General features: G+C 50.5%; 2 protein-coding genes across 9 annotated transcripts; one reads left to right on the top strand and one right to left on the bottom strand.

The window, feature by feature from the left end:
• Nucleotides 1-525: 525 nt before the first annotated feature.
• On the bottom strand, nt 526-12,423 carry Il25 (interleukin 25). 8 transcript variants are annotated; one of them, XM_035452313.1, is made up of 7 exons: nt 12,291-12,423; nt 7,286-7,422; nt 7,069-7,166; nt 6,148-6,331; nt 3,871-4,033; nt 3,460-3,698; nt 526-1,246 (listed from the first exon to the last, which is right to left on the bottom strand). In XM_035452313.1, the coding sequence occupies exons 5-7, from the start codon at nt 3,877-3,879 to the stop codon at nt 988-990; spliced, it is 507 nt and encodes a 168-aa protein (XP_035308204.1). In that variant the 5' UTR covers nt 3,880-4,033; nt 6,148-6,331; nt 7,069-7,166; nt 7,286-7,422; nt 12,291-12,423; the 3' UTR covers nt 526-987. The 8 variants fall into 8 exon arrangements, with proteins under 8 accessions (XP_035308204.1, XP_027246404.1, XP_027246405.1 ...); XM_027390603.2 differs by lacking the exon at nt 6,148-6,331; XM_027390604.2 differs by lacking the exon at nt 6,148-6,331 and having other exon boundaries at nt 3,871-3,984.
• Nucleotides 10,803-20,076, top strand: Efs (embryonal Fyn-associated substrate). Its single transcript, XM_027390595.2, has 6 exons — nt 10,803-11,789; nt 15,772-16,047; nt 16,298-16,438; nt 16,529-17,248; nt 17,504-17,593; nt 19,170-20,076. The coding sequence occupies exons 1-6, from the start codon at nt 11,772-11,774 to the stop codon at nt 19,602-19,604; spliced, it is 1,680 nt and encodes a 559-aa protein (XP_027246396.1). The 5' UTR covers nt 10,803-11,771; the 3' UTR covers nt 19,605-20,076.
• Nucleotides 20,077-21,478: the final 1,402 nt, after the last annotated feature.

Genomic DNA, 21,478 nt, shown 5'->3' with positions numbered 1-21,478 from the left:
TCCTCTAGCCTAACCCAAGCTGGAGGAGGAAAGAGGGAAAAGGGAGAGAAAGAGATGGGAAAGAAACCAGAGGGGGTGGGGGTGGGGGGTGAGAGACAGAGGCAGAGCAAGGAGTTCCTCAGTAAGCAAAGCCCGAAGACATTTACGCCCCCTCCCATAACCTTAGCCCTCTTCCTTGGCTGGGCCTTTCTCTCTTTTCCTTTAAGGGAGGTGGGAACTGGAGCCCAGCCCAGCCAGTACACTGCTGGACCAAGCTGCAACAGTAAGGACCAAAGAACAAGGGAGGATTGTTGGGGAGACAAGGGGGCGCTGTGCGCCTATTGCACTGCCTCAATGGGCTTCTGTCTCTCCCCCAGTTGAGCTGTCTGACCCCCACCCTTATGTTCAGGATGGCCAGGGGAGGGGATGGATGCTTGCAATGGACACCCGGAAGAGTGGCAGAACAGAGAAAGTGCTAAAAGAAGAGAAAGGACCCATTTGGAGACTACAGAAGGTTCAGGTACCATGGATGCTAAAGAGAGGAGACCATTTTTAAATACAGATATTTATTTGGATAAATATTTTCACGTTCAACAACAGCTTTCTTCTCCTCAGAATTACCCACGTCAAAGTAATTACGCCTGGCTGCCTACAGAGTTGGTGTTCACAAGCAAACAAAATGAAGGGCAAAGGAAATATGGAGAAAGTGCCTGTGCTGGGCGGGGAATTCAGAGGGAAGGAAGAGCCAGTAGTGTGGCTTCCAGGGATCAGCAGGCCTTTGGAGACCTTTTTTGAGAGGGAATGTCACAACAGCATCTTCAACAGCCACAAACTGAAACTGCTTCTTCCCAAAAGTTCTTTCAAAAAGTGCAAAAGTCAGGGTTTCTTCCAAGTTCTCCGTCTTGTCCGGGGACTCTGATGCTTCAAGTAGGACTCTGGAGGACTTGAGCATTCAGGTGCCCTGGCCAGTGCGGCAAGGTGTCAGCCTCAGGAAGGTGGCAAGTGTGACTAAGACGACTTTAGAAGAGGCCGCACACAAACACAAGCAAAGGAGACAGGGTAGAGCCTGCGCTCCAGGCAGTAGCCATGATGACAACCTTGCTGTCCGTGGCATGGCCGCCGGTAGAAGACCGTCTGGTTGTGGTAGAGTGGTACTGAGTTGCCCATTAGGCCCATGTGGGAGCCCCTCTGTAAGCTGGCACAGTGTGTACACAGACATCGCGCATGGTACAGATCCTGGGGGACCCGGTTCAAGTCCCTGTCCAACCTGTGGGGACAAAGCTGATCAGTTCTGAAGGAACAGGCCAGAAGCAAGTGGCAGGTGGGGTCGAGAGAAGGGAAGAAATGGTGTGGTTGTGGACTCAACTTCTTAAATCTGTTCTGGCACGCAATACGGTGTCACTTTGAATGCCATCCCCCTCCTCTCTGAGATTTATTTCCTGCAACTATAGTGTAGGTAGGGGACAAAACAGTGGCTTTCCTAGTGGCCCTGAATGCCAGGCCATAGCCATAGTAACTTCTTTTAGAAGCAGAGGAAGGGGAGTAGCCTCCTGCCGGCCTCCACCAGCCCAGCCCTGCATCTGTCTGATAGGCATGAGGCTTCCTAGTAAGGTACTATAGAAGTTTTGTGGGGCTTTTACAATTACAATTATTACAATACTAAAAACTGGTGTGAGACCACTATGGTGGCACATGCCTGTAATACTGGTACTTGAGAAGCTGAGGCCCAAGAGTGCCATGAGTTTGAAGCTAGCCTGTGCCACATAGAGGATTCTAGTCCAGCAGGGTTACTGAATGAGACCCTATGTCACAAAACAAGCAAACAAAAACCCCAGCTGCCTGAACGCCAAGCATAAAAGGATACATAACAAACACTGGCCATCTCCTTTCACTGGTCTCACTCCCCAGGGAGAGCTGCTTCATGTCCACCCTTCCAGACACTGTTCAAGCATATATTATAAGCACATTTAGGACGTGGACAAGAATTTTTTGTCTATTCAGAAAAGATTTGTGGCAGCTAAAAGCAAAACCAGACCAAAACAAAACAATAATAATAATAAACCCAACTACTGAAAAGAGGATACTAAAAATATTGTGTCCAGTAACCCAGCAGGAAGCCCCAATATGTCAGAACCATTTTCCATACAAGCCCTGGGAAATTGGGGTCCAGTTACTGCAAGCGTTACCCTTGGGAGGCAGGGGGCTGGAGAGATGGCTCAGCAATTAAGAACACTGACTGTTCTTCCAGAGGACCTGGGTTCAATTCCCAGCGCCCACATGGCAGCTAACAACTTTCTGTAACTCCAAGATCAGACAAACACGCAGGCAAAACATGCATCAGGGTACACAAAATAAAAATAAATTAATTTAAAAAATACCCTGTTTGTTTGTTTTTAAAGTTTTGCAATCAAAGTTTGGGGACAACTAATGGTCCCTTCTTGTAGATTTCTTGCCAACTTTAATGGGTGGAGATCACTAGGAAGGGGTGGGGCTGTGTAGTCTTTCCCAAATTCACTTAACACAATCACTTTTTTCTGAGAGACAGCTTGTGGGACAAGTGTTGTACAGAGCATACATCGGAGAAGGTCTGATAAGTGGTTATTAGGGTTCATTGCCTCTCAGAAAAGAGGATGGGCTGAGTACCCCCACCACCATCTGCTACACAAACAGATTTTCCAGACAGCCTCTGAGACCACTCCAAAGTATTAGGAGCTGGTGTCCCAGCTGACCAGCTCCCTATACCGGGGAACATCTCCACGCCCCTCAAAGGCCAGGCTAGGCAACTGAGACATGTGGGGAGTATGAGCACAGAACCCTGGGAAAACACAGAACTGCAGGAATGTGTTTAGGACCAAGACCCTAATTAGTAATACTTGGCTTCTCTGTCCTGATTTCACATCATGGCACAAACAGAGAATTATAATACTTACGTGACAAACTGTGTAAAAGACTAAGAGAACCATGATTTTGATTAAAGAAAACAAGCCCAGGGATCTAGCCACACACTAGCCCTACCTGCATCTGGCATAGCGGTGCTTTGTGTCTGCATCACATATTACTGCTTGATACTTTAGTTGGAAAAATATGAGTTATGGTACAGACCAAACAAGAAACAGAATCAACATAGATACAGGCTTTGCATAGATTATTTTTTTATCTATATATTAGCCTCTAGAATGTAACCTAGACAAAGGAAAGAAGGAAGGAAGGAAGGAAGGAAGGAAGGAAGGAAGGAAGGAAGGTAGGAAGGAAGGAAGGAAGGAAGGAAGGAAGGAAGGAAGGAAACCGGCCTGAACTTGGAAAACATCACCCAACATAATGCAATGAGAGCCGAGCTGAGGCTCAAATTCAGGCCTGTGTAATTCCCAAATCTTTCCGGTCTGTACAGTTAAAAGAGGCTGGTAGGTCAAACTCTCTATGTCCCTCATCCCTCCCCTGGACATGAATACATTCAGGTGAGGGAATAGTAAACAGACTCACTCATAGCTCCAAGGAGATATGGACCTCCTGTTGAGAGGTCCATCGTTGCTGGCCTTGCAGGAATCTGTGTGGGAGGTGTCTCTCAGAGGTTCTGGGGGAGACACAGATGCAGTGCTCAACTTCGGCAACTCAAGGGAATCTTGTTCTTTGCTGGGACAGCAGCTAGGCCAGTGACTGCAGTCATTGTGGACCTGCGAACTGACGGCGTGTCCCACCATCATAGCCAAGAATGCAGCAACCTGAAAGCAAAGACCAGTGAGAACGCTACTATCAGGTCCCCATCCCATATGAGCCTCCCCTGGCAGCTCCCTGAGACCAGGAACCTGGAGGCTTAGCCCTCCTACACCTTCAATGCCATCCCTGCTCCTTTCCCTTTTGACCTGAACTCTAACAGACATTAGGGCCACTCACCTGGTACATGCCGGACACTGTTCACTGGGCCACAGGTACTACCCTGCCTGACAGGCCTTCTGGAAGTAGGCTGACTGGATCAGTTGAGGTGTCCTGCTTTTATTTTCGGCAAACCTGTTTTGTTTATTCAAATTTATTTCCACTATCTTTTGGAGGGAGTGACCTAAGATTAAAAAAAAAAATCAAAAAAAAAAAAAAAACCCTCCAACAACAACATAAAACCTGGAAGTGTTGCCAAAAGCTGTTTAAATGCTGTTCTCATGGAAGTTGTAATAGCCATCATTATCAGCCTGGCAGCCCATTGGGTAAAGTGTTCCTTGCACTTTCCGGGCGGGGGTCGTAGTATTACATTCTGCAATATTGCCTCTGTCTCTGTGAATTGTCATGATGGGAATTTCCCTGGTAGGTTTGCTACCTCAAATTAAAAAATGTCATCTGGTCTCCCTTCCAGGGGCACTGTTTTTGAGACTTCTGCTACTCCTGCGTGGGATCTGACCTCGAGCTGTCCCTCTTCTTACTAGATGTCCCTATCACCTGTCTTTTTGTTGTTTTTGTTTTTGTTTTCTGAGACAGGGTTTCTCTGTGTAACAGCCCTGGCTGTCCTGGAACTCACTCTGTAGACCAGGCTGGCCTCGAACTCACAGAGATCCTCTGGCCTCTGCCTCCCCAGCTGGGATTAAAGGTGTGTGCCACCATTGCCTGGCTCCCACTACCTGTCTTGATGAACACTCCCCTCCTCTTTATCATTTTGACCTCCATCCCCAGTTTTCTCTGATCCCCCTCTCATTTTTAGGACTCCACCTCTTTTAAGCACTATCATCTGTCAGCATGAGTTCTCCCTCACTGCCCATTACTGCCCCCAATTCCTCTTTGCCCTCTCAGTTTGCTACCCTGTTCCCATCCCTGTCCCTAGATGTTCCCTGACCTTTTCCTGGGCTAAGGATGCAGCCCTCACCAGACAGTGCTACCAGAAGCATATGCAGGAGTTTTTGGTTGGGTGGGCAAGACTGACGGAAAAGCTGTGGGTGACTGTCCACACTGCACAAATGAGAAAGCGGAACATGGAGAAAAGAACACCATGTTGCCTAAGACCCAGCAGGAGGTCTCACTCCTGCTCACAGGACCCCAGGGACACACAGCAAGGACAGTTGTTACTCTCAGGTCACTCAGCCTGTGCACTCTCATCGGGCCCTATTGGCCAAGTGGGAGTATGTATACTTGAGAAAGACAGATTCCAAAGACACAGGGCAGTCAAGATCCAGTTTTCTGGGGAGGACTGTGCACACATTAGCCAGCGTCCATTCTTCCTGCACACCTTTCTCTGAATGCCCAGGGACCTCTGCCCCACCCAACACACTCACACACATTGTCTCTAGAATAATGTGTACTGATTTGCATGTGCTTTCCCTCAGAAAATACTCCGGAAGTAACCAAGGAATCAGAAAGTAAATAAAGTATATATCATAAAGGACCACTCTTTCAGATTCGGTAGAACAAAACAGTCTCAAAAGAGAGGTGTCATGGCAACAGAGGGTATTCTCAAGAGTTGGAAGAAATTGCTTTGGTGACTCTTAGGGGCCTGAAAGAGGGGGAGGCATTGAGGAGAAACCATTGGTGGCCAGGGTTAGGACACTTAGGAAGAGCAATAAGGCCAGGAATACCTTCAGCTGATACCCGTGCTCACCCTTGCTCAAGGCTCCCACCCTTGCCTAGTGCTCCTGGGTACCATCTCCCTGTAGATGCTGCTGGTCTTACTCCTATGCACTTGAGTGTGCCAGACACAGTGCTGAACCCTAGGCACATCATCTTACTCTGTCCTGATAATAAAACTATGACATGAAAACTATAACCCTCGCCAAGCGGTGGTGGTGCACACCTTTAATCCCAGCACTCAGGAGGTAGAGGCAGGTGGATCTCTGTGAGTTCAAGACCAGCCTGGTCTACAAGAGCTAGTTCCAGGTCAGCCTCCAAAGCCACAGAGAAACCCTCGAAACTCCCCCCCCCCAAAAAAAGAAAACTATAACCCTCATATTACAGATGAAGAAAGTGAGACCCAACAACATTTAGTAATCTACCCAAGATTACACAGTTAGAAAGACTCTGAGCTGGTTTTCCATTCTAGCCCTCAATAAGTCCAAACCAAAGCTCCTAGCATGAGTCAATTCTCAGCTAGCTGTGGATGGAAGGGGAGCCCCCACAGTGAATGTGTCCCTGTTCACCTGGACTTGTGCTGGACATGTTTCATTTGCACCTACCCAAGGTACAGGGCATTCCTACCCGCTTTGGCGTTCAGCCCTGCTGGCTGGGATCCATTGTTCCAGCTTCCTGTTTCCCAGCCTTTTGTCTGGCACATGGCCTCAGGTGGCTTGTGGTGTTCCTTAGCAACCCCAAGCCCAGAATAGGGTCCTTTAGCTAGCTAGTATTGCTGTTTCCAAAAGCAGGATTCCTACAGGTCACAACCCTAGGAAGCAGACATTGGCCAGTGAACAAGGGGATGCTCTTAGGACTGAAAATGATCCCAGCTCCTTGCCTCAACTGCTGACACTGCAGAATGGAACTGGCCTAGGTGACTGGGACAATGTTCTTCACAAGAGGCATTTGGGGTCTCTCTCTGCCTCTGTACCTCAGGCCAGAGGAAACCTCTGAAAGGAAGATGGGAGATCCCTCTAAGCACACGGTCTTCCCCAGGAGTGGCTTTCCCCATACCACAATGACCAAGCTGACCCATGAACTTAGTCTCTGAGCCACAGACCCTACCCCACCCTGCTTGGTCAGCCTCGGCCCTTATCTCATTAGTAGCTTTGTGGGACTCTTTAGGGTGACTCCCTGCCATGAGAAACATTTTCCAGAGGGTTTCCTCCTGGGGTGACTAGTTTTGGAATCCCTGAGTCATCTCAGCTTCCAGGGAATCCTTGGGGGTGTGGGGGTGGCAATGGGGAGAATCCTGGAGGCGGGAGCAAAGAAACATTGGACCAAGATCTGACAGTAAGAATACCCACCCAACATGTCCCTACTTGCCTGGGCCTGACCTGACTGCCAAACAGGGCTGGAATTCCTACTCCCGTGCCCCTGAGCACCTGCCAGGAAAGGGCAGGGGAAACGTGATGAGCTACATCTTCTATCCTCGGCTTGGAAAAGCGCTTGGGGCTTGCAGTGTGTTCGAATACAACTACCCAACAGCATGAGGAAACCCCTTACCTGCTGCCTTGGAATTCCAGTCTGCTCTTGACCTTGGATGCTCCTTGTGCACATCCTTCGTCACTGGTAAGAGTAGATGTGGTATAGTGGATGTGTTCCTGGAGGAAAGGGTGACATTGATGTGAGTGACCTTAGAGATGCCAAGAAGATTAGCTGCCCTGGACCTAAGGCCCTAAAACAGTGCAACATCCATGGGATTGAGTTCATTTCCACTCACCTTATAAGAAGCTAGGACACAGGTTGTTAGGACGTTGACATCCTTGTGCACCTGCTGCTTAGCAGGTGCTGCTCTTGACAGTGGGTCATCCCCATCACACTCTTCCAGGGACCTAGCAACGGCCAAGATGGAGACCCCTGGAATAATATTCCCACATTGTAATTTGTAGTGATAATGACCCTGGATACTAATCACTTTTTAAAGATTTATTTTTATTATTCTATTTATCTGTATGTGTGGAGGGGGGAGTATGTGCACATAAATGCAAGTGCCCACAGAGGTCAGAGGTGTGAGATTCCCCTTGGAGCTGGGGATTACAGGCAGTTTTAAGCTACCTGATGTAGGTGCTGGGAATTGAACTCAGGTCCTCTGGAAGAGCAGTATGTGCTCTTGACCACTGAGCCATCTCTCCAGCCCGCTAATAATTATTTTTAATACAATTGTTAACTATAGAACAATTAAGGTCAGGAGACTACCTTCAAGGAGAAGCCAGTTTGATCTGGGAGACAAGTGCAAGGGCCCAGGAATGGCACCTTCCCAAGAATAACTCAATTTTCCTATATTCATAGCTCCCATGTTCATTCATCCGCTCACCAAATATTTATTGAGCATCTACTACACAGCAAGCACTGACATTCTGAGTGTTAGAAATCAAGAGGAAGACAAGACAGACATGCCTCTTCCTCCTCGGGCTTACAGTTTAGGAGACAGATGATAAACAATGAAAAAGATAATTTTGGATTATAACAAAGTGCAGTGAAGAAAATGAAACAATGCTATGGCATAGGAAGGCACCGAGCTGCTGTGGATGTGGAGACTGGAGAGGGTGGGAAGGCAACTCTAGCTGGGAAAGCCCTTTTGGCATAACAGGAAGGGTCTGGAGGGAGGGTAGCCTAATCAAAGTCCTAGAGGTGAGTAAGGGTTTGACACATTTCAGACCAGACGCAAATAGGACAATGGAATGGAACTCTAGGGGTGAAGAGGGGTGGGATGAGGTAGAACATCTGGGTGGGACAAGGAAGAAAGAAGATGTCTGGATCCTTCTGGAAAGAGGGAAGAAGACGACAGAGACCAGGGAAGACAGAAGAGAGTTCTTTCTTTGCTACTCTTTAAATGTGGCCAGGGCAAACCTTGGCACAAGCCTACAAGAGGCTTGCTCTCTGCAACATACCAGCCCCTGAGTTTTCTCTCTGCTGCACCCTGAGGCCTGGTTTGATACCTGTGTATCTTCAACCTTAAAGGAGAGGGGAGAAGAAAGGGCAGAAGGACTCAGGGAAGGCTCCCACTCCCACAGCTGAGAGCATTCTGGTTTTTTGTTTGTTTTTGTTTTGTTTTTTGTTTGTTTTTTTCGGGTTTCTCTGTGTAGCTCTGCAGTCTGTCCAGGCACTCACTCCGTAGACCAGGCTGGCCTCAAACTCACATAGATCCATTTGCCTCTGCCTCCCATGTGCTGGGATTAAAAGCGTGCACCACCACCACCCACTGAACATACTGACACCCTGTTTTCATAAAAGCGCTGTTAGAGGAAGGAGGAAAAGCACCATACTGGGTGCCTTCCATCTGTGTTCTCACCAAAGCAAGGAGGAATGAAAACTCCAAGATCATCTATCTGCCACTCGACCAAGGTAACATAGCTAACACTCCCAACACAGAAGCTGCCCCTTACCTATAGTCATTCCTGAGGCTCTGAGATCCCCGTCTATCGCTCAAAACGCCACATTGCCTGCACCATTCACACCCTTTCTGCTTAGCTTCTTCCCTGCATCTAGTTTTCTGTGCTTGTCGCATTTATGTCTGGGGACCATCGTGTCCTGCCCACTTTCATTTTGTACTGGTGATCCTGGGTAGGTGTCATACCCTGTCACTCCCCAGCAGTATCAGGCAGCCAAAGCCAGATCATCTCCCCCAGGACTGGCGTCCGGAGGGTAGGGACCACCTCTAGCCAAACTGGACCTGGGATAGAACTCTCACTTCAGATGTATTTAGACACTTTAAAGTGTCTTGTTTTGTTTGGGGGGCGGTTTTGAGACAGAGTTTCTCTATGTAGCTTTGGAGTCTATCCTGGCACTTGCTCTGGAAACCAGGCTGCCCTGGAACTCACAGAGATCCGCCTGCCTCTGCCTCCCGAATGCTGGGATTAAAGGCGTGAGCCACCAACGCCAGGCTAAAGTTCCTTTTCTTGTAATGGAGTCTGAGTATGTCAAGGTTTCCAGCCAGTGCATGAGGTCTGCACTCCAGCCCTACAGCGGAGCCCAGAGCCATTACCATTCTTCCTGGGTTCGTCCAGAAACTCTCACTGAGTCATCCTCTAAGTAGCCAACTCTTCTCCACTCTGCAGAGGGTTCCAGGGGGTGAGGAGGGGAAGGATGTGGAGCAAACACTCTCCCCACAGGTGATTCTGGGAAATGCCCGTAGGTAAGCCTATGGAGCACTGTGATGTGATGGAGGAAGAGTGGTCTCAAAGCCACTAGTTCACAGAGGTCTTTAAATAAGATTTCAGATGTTCTCTCCTAAAGAGGTTACGACTAAGCTCGCTGTCTGGTGTGTGCTTTAAGCGTTCGTTTGCTAAACGTAAACACTGGAAACACACTACAGCTTTCCACCTGTTATCAGCTTGCTTTCCAAATACCGGGAACGCCTCCCTCCCCCAGTGGAAGAAGACCGGTCTCTCTCAACCCTCTCAGAAGCTCTAATGTGTATCTCCTCAAAGTAAGGGCCAGTGAAGAAGAGCGGTGACTGGGGGGGAAGGCCGGCAGGAGGGGTTTAGAAGGCCAAGAGCTCGAGTTCAGTGAAACTCCCGATTCCAGGCCCTCTGAAAGAGTTCTGCCCTCTTCTGCCCACGGTCTCCACCCCAACTGCTCCAGGAGCAGCGAGAGCCAACCTGAAGAAGAGAAAACAGGCCCAGACTGGCAAACGAGGCTAAAAATGCAGCGCAACCGGCCAGCCTGCGATCTGGGGCTCAGGATTCACGTCCTCTCTCAAGGGCCAGGATCTTTGTTCAACACCAGACTCCAAGTCAGTGCCCGGCTGGACCTCCCCGGATCGCTCCCGCCGCCCCCTGCAAAGTCAGCGCGGTGAAAACGCCTGGACCCCGGAGGCGCGGCGGAAGCCAGCGCGTTCCCTCCCTCGGGAAAGACAGATGTGGGGCTAATGAAAGGGAGAGAGGGAGAGGCGTGGGGCTGGCGGGGGAGAGCGGGGGCGTGGCGGGCAGAGCCGAGCTCCCCCGAGCGCGCAGTGCAGACCACCCGCCGGTCGGCCGCGCTGGTCCGGAGGAAGAAGGTGCGGGGAAGAGGGCCGGGCTGGGGCGTGCAGTTTGTGGCCCGAGGGTCGGGAGCTGAAACTCAACACCGCCTCGGAAAGGATCGTCCCCTTTCTCCGCAGCTTCCCCTCCCCCCTTCCCCCTCTTCTCTTAATCCCCTGGACTGAACCCCTCGCGAGAGGAGTGGGCCCGAGGGGAGGAGAGAGAGAGCTTGCTGAGGGGGAGCGGGAGCCCGGGCAGGGGAGGGAAAGGGTGAGCGGTGCCACGCGCGACCCCGGACCTCTTCCAGCCCTCAGTGTCCGCACCCCGGCCCCAGGCGAGCCCACAGGATTGCTCCTCCCCTTCACTGCTCCCTTTGCTCTGTGGCCTTTTTCTTCGTTCCCCAAGACACCAGGAGCTTCCCTAAGCTTTGGGGGCGCGCCGGGGGCCGGGTTCGGGGAGCGTGAGCCAGGACCGGGCGCCCACGGGCGCCGAGACCGAGAGTGCCGGACGGCCACCTCGGAAACCCGGCAGTGCTGAGAAGGAGTGTGGCCGGGAGAGCCCGGCTGGGCGCCACGCGCTCTGAGGCCTTGGGCGCCGGCCTGCCTTTGCGCTGGCTGACTTGAGCGACTTTAGAGACACGCAGTTCAGTTCTCGCTTTTCCTCCTCCTCCTTCCCCGCGGGTCGTCCCGCCGCAGTGCCCCGGCTGCCGCGACCACAGCCCTGGGAGCACCGCTCTGCGCCGCTGGGGGAGGGTTGGCCCCAGGAGTCGTTCATCCAGCCCAACCACTCGGGCAGCTTCTCCCAGCCCTCGGGGCTAGCCTGAGCTGCCTGGAGAGGCGTCGAAAGCAGCAGCAGCTCCTGCCTCCTCGCCTCGCTGGCCGGGGACGTGAGCTTTGGGCCCATGTGTGTCCAGGAGGCCTCTGCAGTCTAAGGCCACAGCCGTGGGGGCCTAGTGGCCCCCGAGAGACCCTGGGGACAGTTTAGAGCGCGCCCTTTGGATGAGGTCCCGCAGCGACGCCCAGGCCCGCCCCACTCCTCCTCCTGTCTGGCCAAGCTGCCTCCCATTTGGAAAGTTTTGTGGGTTTTCTTTCTCTTCCTCCAACTTTGGGGGAGGCAACTCCTCAAGAGCCACAGCTTGGGGTGACCTTCTGGCTTGGAGGCCGGGAACCATGGTGAGGGGCAGCCATCGCTGAAGTCAGCGAAACTGAGCCTGGTCTGAAGCAGGCGACGCTGGAGTCTAGAGCCATGGCCATTGCCACGTCGGTGAGTCCACCAAAGAGAGGAGGCTTGCCAGGCAGAGACCTCCAACCTGCTCTACCCATTCTCTCTTCTCCCAGGAGCTGTGTCCTCTCTTTTGTTTCCTTTCTCCCTCTCCCTTTGCCTTCTGGGCCTCAGTTGGCCCCTCCTCCCCCTCCCTATTCTCTTTCTTTATAGTGACTGTGGATAGATGGAGGGGGTGGGGGTGTAAACCCAGTCCTATCTGCTCTTTTCTGGGTGGGAACAGATGGACATTGGTGGTTGGCAGGGGCTATGATTGGGAGGTAAGTAAAAGGAGTTTTCTGGCAAAGACCATGCAGCCCACGGAAAATGGACGGCCAAGGAAGCCCAACTCTAGAGTGTTGGATAAAACCGAGCCTATGAACAGGCCGGGGAAAATAATATAGAGGAGGGGAGATGGTATCAGCTTGCCTGGGGCCAGTTTCTGGTAACTGGGGACAAAGAGAAGGGACAGTTAGCATGTTGGGATTGAGGGAGGAGGCCTACCAGAAAATGCAGTGGCACACTGCCATCCGAATAAGTCAGCCATTCCCTCACAAGTCAGCTAGGCCCCAAGGAGGAGATAGAGTAGGGGTGATCACACCCATTATCCATCATTCTCTCAACAGCTCTGGCCTGGGTTTAGGCAAACTGCAAAGCATGGGCCCCATTGGCTAGAATTCAAACCTAATACAGGGAGGAGCCATACAGCCCCACCTCTGCTCTGCTTTGGAGTCAGTATAACAAACCCATTCCTCCTCACACTTGGGCAGCCCTGCAGGAAGGCCAGCCACCACCTGCTTTCCTGCACTCTGGCTGTGGGGAGAGGAACTAGGAAAGTAAAAGAAAAGCATGGCGCGGCAGGGCACCCTCCCATTCCCCTCGAGGATGGCTCCAATTTTCATTCCTTAGACAAAACCCTTTGGTCCTCCGGTGGCAGGGTGCCTTTGGGAGTGCCAGAGCTGCTGTCAGGATCCTGGAGTTACAGTCACCTTTGAAGTCCAGAAGGTTTATGGGGGAGAGGTATTTATGCTAATGAAACTCACAGGCTCATAACAATAGTAATATTTACAATTTGCTTTACACACCTGGCCCTGTGCTAAACTTTGCCATGATCTTTTGATACATTGTCTCATGAAGCTCTCAACTTTATGAGGACATGTTATCATCCAAAAATAGGTATTTGGCTATAGACAGAAATTCAACACAGGAGGAAAACTACAGTACAGTGATGTTAAAACCACTTTGAGGCATCCAAGCAAGCAAGGGACTCAACCCCAAGTCCACCTGCACTTAGAACTTTGCCTTTAATCTCTGGCTAGGTCCAGAATACTAATTTCTAGTTTTCAATTAGGAGAGGTGTAGGGGACGTGGCTCAGTTGGTAAAGTGATTTCTGCATGAACTAAGGACCTGAGCTTGATCCCTAGCACCCACAGAAAAAGCCATGTGCTGGAGTGCCTGCCTGTAATCCCAGCACTGGGGAGGCAGAGGTAAGAGGATCCCAGAGACTTGTCGACCAGCTAGTCTAGCCAAATTTGTGAGCCCTGAAGGAAGACTCTTAAAATAAATAAAGTGGAGCGTGATTAAGGAAGATACTCACCATTAATCTCTGGCCTCCACATTCATGAGCGCACACATGGAAGGGATGGAGAGCACAGAGCCAACCAGCAATCTGTGTTATCTGTTTAGTGTGTTTCTTTTTGTAGACTAGATCTCTTAGAAGCTGCAGTATAATCAGAAATAGTGTGGTGAGGACCAGGCATGTAGCTTAGTGATGGAGCATTTGCTTGACATGCAAAAGGACATGAATTTGACCCCAGCACCTTGAGGAAGGAAGAAAGGATAGGTGGTTGTTTGGGAGCAAAAGAAAAGAGTGAAAGGGCTGGATGACTTGCCTTCTAGCACAAAACGGGATGCAGAGGACCAGCATGCCTGTGAGTGAGCTGAGCATCCTTCTTCCCCTGCTGCAGATGGAGATTTATGTGTTTGCTTGATGATAATGACGTTTTTAATAGTATTAGAGATTGAACCCAAAGCCTCAAACATTCTAGGGAAGTGTTCTGTCGCTGAGCTACATGTTCACATACTCAGTAGGTTTTTTGTTTGAGTTTTTTGTTCGTTTGTTTTGTTTTGAGGCAAAGCATTATTTAGCTCAGGCTGGCCTTAAACCCCTGATCCTCCTACCTCCACTTCCCAGGTGCAGGGATACCTGGTGTGTGCCACCACAACCCCAGACGCTAAATATAACTCCAAGACTTTATGTATGCTAAGGGAATTGCTCCACCAACTGAGTTACATTCCCAGTCCCCAGCCTTCTTTTTATTTTTCATTTTGAGATAGGATCTTACTAAGTTGCCCAGTCTGGCCTCCAACTTTCAACTGGAGGATTGCTTCAGCCTCCCAGGTAGCTGAGATTGGAGGCCTCTATCACCAGACTCAGTTTAACTAAATATTTTTCACTTACTTATCTAAATTATGTATGTGTGTGGCTATATACACAAGTGCAGGTGCCCACAGTGGCTAGAGGCATTGGATCCCCTGGAACTACACTTAAATGCAGTTGTGAGTAAGGCAGTGTGGCTGCTGAGGACCACACCTGGATCCTCTGGAAGATTAGTGTCCACTTTTAACCACTGAGCCTTCCCTTTTGCCCCTGCCTGGAGACTTGTAACTGAATTAGAGAGTCCATGGGGCTACCTGGCCAGCAGTGTCTAACTGACTGTTCTCCAATGTCTCTGGGTAAGCCACATTGCCTGGGATCCTACTGGCAGTCAGTCCTCTAGCCATCACAATGAAAGCTGAATGTGCTGGATAGTCTGAGAGGAGAAAGGTTAGTTCTACTAAAGGACCTTATGGAACTGGAACAAGAGCACTAAGAGGAGCTAGAAGGAGCCTATATACATACCTTACTCACCTTGGAGTCACTGTCCCTCTCTACTGCTGTGCTTAAAATTAAAAAAACACCTTAAACTAAAAGAAAAAAGCAGGGCTGGTGAGATGGCTTAGTAGGTAAAGGCACTTGCTGCCAAGTCTGATGACCTGAGTTCAATCCCCAGAGCCCACATGGTGGGAGGAGAGAACTGACTCCTGCAAGTTGTCCTCTGACCTCTGGCACACATACACACAAACAAAGTACATAACTGTTGAAAGACAATCACACCTGTGGTTGTAGAGGGGCAGTAGAGAGTATGGGCGTTGATACCAGTGCGTTTTCTGCCAGCTACATCAACTGCATGTCGCCGGACCAAGCACATGTGCCCCAGTTTTCCTTCTACGATGGAGATTGTGAGAATTAGATTCAATGTAAACACTTAAACAGTCCCTGGCACTTTGAGTTTTGTGAGTTGGTACCTGAGCTCATGGCCCTCCCTGAAAAGCTTAGGTTCCCACTGGACAGGCCTGGAAATAGATATACTTATGCTGCTTCTGGTAGAACTGTACTTGTTCAGGCTAGGAAAAGCTATGGCTCTGTCTTTTGCTTTCTCAAGTATGCCTTCACACTCCTAAATGAGACTCTTCCAGGCTCTCGCAGGAAGATGGGTCTCTATCGTTGCTTATCAAACCGTTCACTTGGAGGAGTAATCACTGGGGGATTGGGCGGGGGACTCAAAAGAAATTCTGTGGGGGACCCTAGAGAGATCTCTTCATGTGTTCTGAAGAAATTCATTTAGCAGTTGTGTATTGAGGACCAGTTCTGAGTGGGTAGGTAGTGTTGTGAAGGGAACAGAGGTGGCTACAGATGCGGAACTGAAGGATGTAAAAGGATCAGTCAGATAGATCCAAGAATGCTTGGAGTAGAGGAAATATAAGTGCAAAGGCACCGAGATGGGAAAGAATTAGGTCAAAGAATGAGGAGGAAGGGGAATGGGCCTTCCGTGATGATGACATGGTAGAGCCTAATCGGAAGCAGCTTGAATGGAATGGGAGACTGGTCTAGTCTCTACGTGACCTTGTGTGTGACCTCTTCTCTCCTAACTTCCCTACCAGGCCCAGCTTGCCAGGGCACTCTACGATAACACTGCAGAGTCCCCCCAGGAGCTGTCGTTCCGCAGAGGGGATGTTCTACGGGTACTGCAGAGGGAGGGTGCCGGTGGACTGGATGGCTGGTGCCTTTGCTCCCTGCATGGCCAGCAGGGTATTGTGCCTGCTAACCGAGTGAAGCTCCTTCCTGCTGGTCCAGCACCCAAGCCAAGTCTCACCTCAGCATCTCCCACCCAACCTGGCTCATGTCCCACCCCAGAGCATGGCAGTGAGGAGCAAGAGGTAAGAACTGGAGCCCCTCATCATCTCAGGCCTGGCCGTCTTTGCCCCCTCCAGGGCCTGGGGATGGGTGTCAGGGAGGTCTTGGCTGAGACCTTGTCCTTTCACTGAGTGATGACAGATGTGTGTCTGCCCCCTACTCCTGAGCTCAGCACAGGGAGTGTGGAGGGAGCAGACTACAGTGCTTAAGCTCCTGAAGTTGCACCTGTGTCAATGAATTCCACTGCTGACATTTCCACCTCTTCATCCCTAGGTGTATGTGGTACCACCACCAGCTCGACCCTGCCCTGCCTCAGGACCTCTAGCTAGATCGTGCTCATCCTCTCCTGACTCCATCTACAAGGTCCCCAGAGTCAATGGGACACAGCTAACTGCCCCCAGAGATGTGTTAGAGGTTAGAGCTCTGTGTGTGTTGGGTGAGAGCCTGAATTCTCAGGGGTGGTCTGCTGCTGAGCTGGAGGCTAACCCTGGTCCCTCCCTCCAGGTCTATGATGTGCCTCCCAGCATCCTCCGGGCTCCCTCCAGCTGTCCCTATGACTCCCCAGCTTCCTTCTCCTGTCCTCTGGCTCCAGCTGTCCCTCAACCCCCTGGAGAGGATGAAGCTCCCTACGATGTGCCTTTGGCCTTGAAGCCATCTGCCGAGCTGGAGCCAGATCTGGAGTGGGAAGGGGGCCGGGAACCAGGGCCTCCCCTCTATTCTGCCCCTTCGAACCTGAAACGGGCCTCAGCTCTCCTCAACCTGTATGAAGCCCCCGAGGAACTACTGGCAAATGGGGAAAGCAGGGACTCAGATGAAGGCATCTATGACGTGCCTCTGCTGGGACCAGAGTCACCATCTCCAGAGTCCCCAGGAGCTTCTTCCTCCGCTGACCTGGACACTGTGGCCCAGCTTCTGACCAAAAGCCCTCCACTCCAGCACAGGCCTCGGCTGCCCTCCACCGAGAGCCTGTCCCGCCGCCCTCTGCCTGCCTTGCCTGTCTCTGAGGCTCCCACCCCTTCCCCAGCTCCGTCTCCTGCCCCAGGTCGAAAGGGCAGCATCCAGGACAGGCCTCTACCCCCTCCCCCACCCTGCCTGCCTGGTTATGGGGGCCTCAAACCCGAGGGAGATCCAGAGTGCAGGGAGGTAGACGATGACTCAGCGGACCCTCACAATGAGTACGAAGGCATCCCAATGGCTGAGGAATATGACTATGTGCACCTGAAGGTGAGATCCTGGGCAGCCCCGCCAGAAGAGTCTCCCTAGCTCTTTCCCTTTCTCCCGGCCTTCTGCCCTTTAGCTTGGGACTCCAGCACTCATCCAGACCACTCGAGCAAGTGCAACATCCAGTCCTGATCCCAGCACAAGCTAAACAGCTGTCACTTGGCAATGCAAGGACGGCAAGCTTCGATGCTAGGAATACTTCCCTGAAGGCGTGTAGTCTGCTCCTTTCCCTACCACTGATACATGATCCCTCTGCAGGGTGTGGATAAAGCTCAGAGTTCCAGACCCCTGGATAAAGCTTCCGCCATGGATCCCGAATTGCTGGAGAGGGGACTGCAGGAACAGCAGGTAAACCTGGAGGGGTGTGCTAGACAAGATGGACTACAACTTAAGGGAATAGGTATTCCTAACCAAACCATCTGCGAGATGGGGTGGGGCAGGGCCGAGTGAGTACATGGGAATTGAGGACATAACAAAGCAAGTTAGTCACCAGAAGGTGCTGAAACATGGAAACCTTTTTTGGAATCCAGGAAAAGGGGAAAGAATGTGCTGGAAAGAAGTCAGGTAGCTAGGAGAGCAGAAAGAATTTCTGGGCAGTGGATCAAAGCTGCCAGGTGCCCTGTCCCCAGCAGTGAATTCCTGGGTTCCTAAGAGACTGGCTCCTAAGCTGGGCTCCACCACTGAGCGACCTGGGGTTCTGTAGCAACTGCTTTATCTTTCTGGACGTTGAAAGTGAGTCAGTTTCTTCAATTCCATTTATACTGATCTTAGCCAAAGGCCAGAAGGACATCCATCCCCGCCCTCCCACCCCCCACTCCCTCACCCCTGTTGGTACACCAGCACCCTCACCCCTGTTCAGGTATTTCCTGAGTGCGGGATCCTGGTGCTAGGAGGGCTGGCTGCATGGGACATCATGGTCACGGGTAGTGCACAGTGTGGTGATCACCCTGCATGCACTACACTGTGACAAGCCAGTTCAACATTTTGTCTCCATTAGTGTCACTGAGATACAGGCTAGACCTGCACCATCCAATACAAGTTTCCACATGAGGCTGTGGAAACATGAGGCTTGAGCACTTGGACTGTGGCTAATCTGAATTAAAATGTGATGTAGATCAGAGTCTGGTGCGGTGGTTCGGTGGATACAGGTGCTTGCTCCAGGTTTACTGACCTGAGCTGGGTCCTAAGGAACCCCATGGTGGAAGGAGAGAACAGGCTCATGAGTTGTCTTTTGACCTCCACATACATGTTATGGCTTGTTAGCGACACACATACGCACTCACACTAAATAAATGTTTTAAAACTAAAATACATATCAGGGTGCTCTTTTTTTTTCTTTTCTTTCTTTTTGGTGTTTTTAGGCAGTATCTCACTCAGTAGCCTTGACTGACTTTGAACTCACAGCAAGCCTCCTGTCTCGGGGTCCCAAATTCTGGAGTTTCAGGTGTGAGCAACTATGCTCAACTCAGGCTTGATTTTGCAAAGTTGGTATGAACATGAGTCGATTGATTACATATGGATGCTCTGACTTTTTAAACATTTGGATGTAGATAACATTTTTACTTTTTAAATGGGGGTACTAAAAAATATAAAACATGGCTTGTGTTATGTTTATGTTAGACAGTATAGGGCCACAGTCCCTGGTTTGCTTTGCTTGCTTCAGTTTGACAAACAACCCCATGCCCAGCTCTGGGCTACTTTGAGACAAGGAACCAAGGAAGTTCAGAGACTTCTCTGAAGTTGCCCGATGTTATTTGAGTCCAGATCTTTCTGTCATCTCTGGGCACTTTACTGCTGTCTCTGAGAATCTAAATTCTCTGATGATGAGAAAAGCTAACGGGATGGCACTCAGTGAAGAACCAAGGGAGTGAGTGGACATGGCCTTGATGACTCTGTCCTCACTGACCCTCCTCTTGCTCCACAGGAATCCCTGACCCCTGAGGAGCCACTGGTCCTGTCCACTGGAGACCTACAGCTTCTGAATTTCTACGCCGGACAGTGCCAGAGCCACTACTCAGCTCTGCAGGCTGCTGTGGCAGCTCTCATGTCCAGTACTCAGGCCAACCAGCCACCATGTCTCTTTGTGCCCCATGGCAAGCGAGTGGTGGTGGCTGCTCATCGCCTGGTATTTGTTGGGGACACCCTAGGCCGGCTGGCAGCCTCTGCACCTCTGCGAGCACAGGTTGGGGCTGCAGGTACAATGCTAGGCCAGACTTTGCGGGCTACTGTGCTTGCTGTCAAGGGGGCTGCCTTAGGCTACCCATCTGGCACTGCGGTCCAAGAGATGGCACGATGCGTAGCGGAGCTCGCAGGGCAAGCCCTGCGCTTTACCACTCTGCTCACTGGCCTCCTTCCCTAAGGGCCTGTTCGTGCAGCCTTAGTCTCCCTGCCTGCCAGAGCCCTGGCTCCATGTTGAGGGTGGCTAGAGGGCTCTGCTTGAGGGAAAGAACGGATTCTTCCCCTTTTCATCTCTTTTTGGTCATCTTAGCCACTCACCGAGGCATCTCTTCCCCCATACCTACTGCTTTTTGTATGAGCCATTTTGTATAAATTATTTATATTTAATATTTCTTGCTTTGCCCAGGCAGGCATCAGGCCCTCTAGGGGTAGGGAGGGACTGGACTCTCCTCATCAGCCTGGGGTGGAGGTCGCTGTACTGCCTTCTGCCTTTGGGGTTTTGGAACACGAAAGTCTGGTGGCTGAGTGTGGGGCAGGGCAGTAATTGCCCAGAATGTAATAGTCTGGGAAAAACTGGAGGGCCCCTCCCTTCATAGGTCAGGCAAGCTGGTCACAGGCATGGCGTGTACCTCAATAAACCCTGCTGTCTGGTTCCCTGACTCTGCTTCTTGAGAGCCTGAGGGGGAAGAACTGGCATCCATCGCCATTCCTGAGGGACACACAGTATGAGGGGTAATTTTGCTCCTTCAGGATCTATGTGATAGACTAGTCCTCGTCTCCTGCAATGGACTAGACAAAGTTCTACAGGTGCCCAGTGAATGTACTCTTTCAGAAAAACTGGGATGGACAGCAAGTCAAGTGCACTGGTGGGGGGAGGGGGAGCCATGTGTCAGGATCTATACCTTAAATCCTAGCACTTGGGAGGCAGAAGCAGGTGGATCTGGATCTGTGAGTTAGAGGCCAGCCTGGTCTACATTGTGAGACCCTGTCCCACATAAATTGCTGGTGATGGAGATGGATGGGTGATGAAAGACTAGATGAAGGGAACAGTTGGGGAAGGAGATGCTGACCAGGAAGACTGGGAGTGATGCCTGAACTGACACAGAATGAAAGAACTAAGAAGGGTCTGTAGCTAGTGCTTCCAAACTTCATTGTCACATGTCATTAAAGAGGTGCACATGTGGAGAATTTGGCCACAACAGCCTCAAAAGGTCCCTCTTTCAAGAGCACCCCAAAGAGAAAGGTAACCTCAGTTTCCCATCATAGGCCAACGCTAACCAACTGGAAGGTGGCTTCCTTAGGTGACTTCAGGAGAGTCCATCCTGCCCATGTTCTCCAGGCTTCCATCACTTAGAGTAGCTGAGACAGCAGATGAATGCAGTGGGTTATAAAGCCTCTGGACTTGGAAGAGGGTAAATCACCCTCTTTTTGAGTCTTGCCTTTAGCTTTAGTATGAGGGTGTTCAAAACAGTCTTACAGGATTTTGGAAAACAGAACATGCATAAAATTAAAGAATTATTAAGCTGGGCTATCACACATCTTTACTCCCAGCACTTGGGAAGCAGAAACAGGTGGGTTTCTGTACCTGGTCTACATAGTGAGACCATGTCTAAAAAAGAAAAAAAAAAAAAAGGAATTAGTGTTCCAAGATAAAGAGAAGGATAGAAACCAACTAGACCCAGGAATTCAGACCGTAAGAAGCACAGTAATTCTGAAGGAGTCAATAAGGGGAGACAGTCTGAGGGCACTTGCATTAGAGTTTCCTGTATTTGGAAAATTTCTGAGCAGAGAAAGTAATGAAGCAGTGATTCTGTGACTTAGACATATCCCAATGTTGTTCAGAGGAGAAAATGATATGATTTCATCACTGAGACTTGATACTCCTTTCTGGACTTTGGGGATTGAGGGTGAAATACCTGTCAAGCATTACGTTTTTTCAAGAATACATGCCTAATTTTAATATCCATATGCCTGGGTATCCAGTTGAAAATTATGGTTCAAGGGTCTGGATAATGCCAAGATTGTGCAATTTTAGCAATCTCCCAAGCAGTATGG

The sequence above is a fragment of the Cricetulus griseus genome (assembly GCF_003668045.3).
Source record: "Cricetulus griseus strain 17A/GY chromosome 1 unlocalized genomic scaffold, alternate assembly CriGri-PICRH-1.0 chr1_1, whole genome shotgun sequence".
In the NCBI taxonomy this organism is placed as follows: domain Eukaryota; kingdom Metazoa; phylum Chordata; class Mammalia; order Rodentia; family Cricetidae; genus Cricetulus; species Cricetulus griseus.
This window is presented reverse-complemented; position numbering and strand designations above follow the sequence as displayed.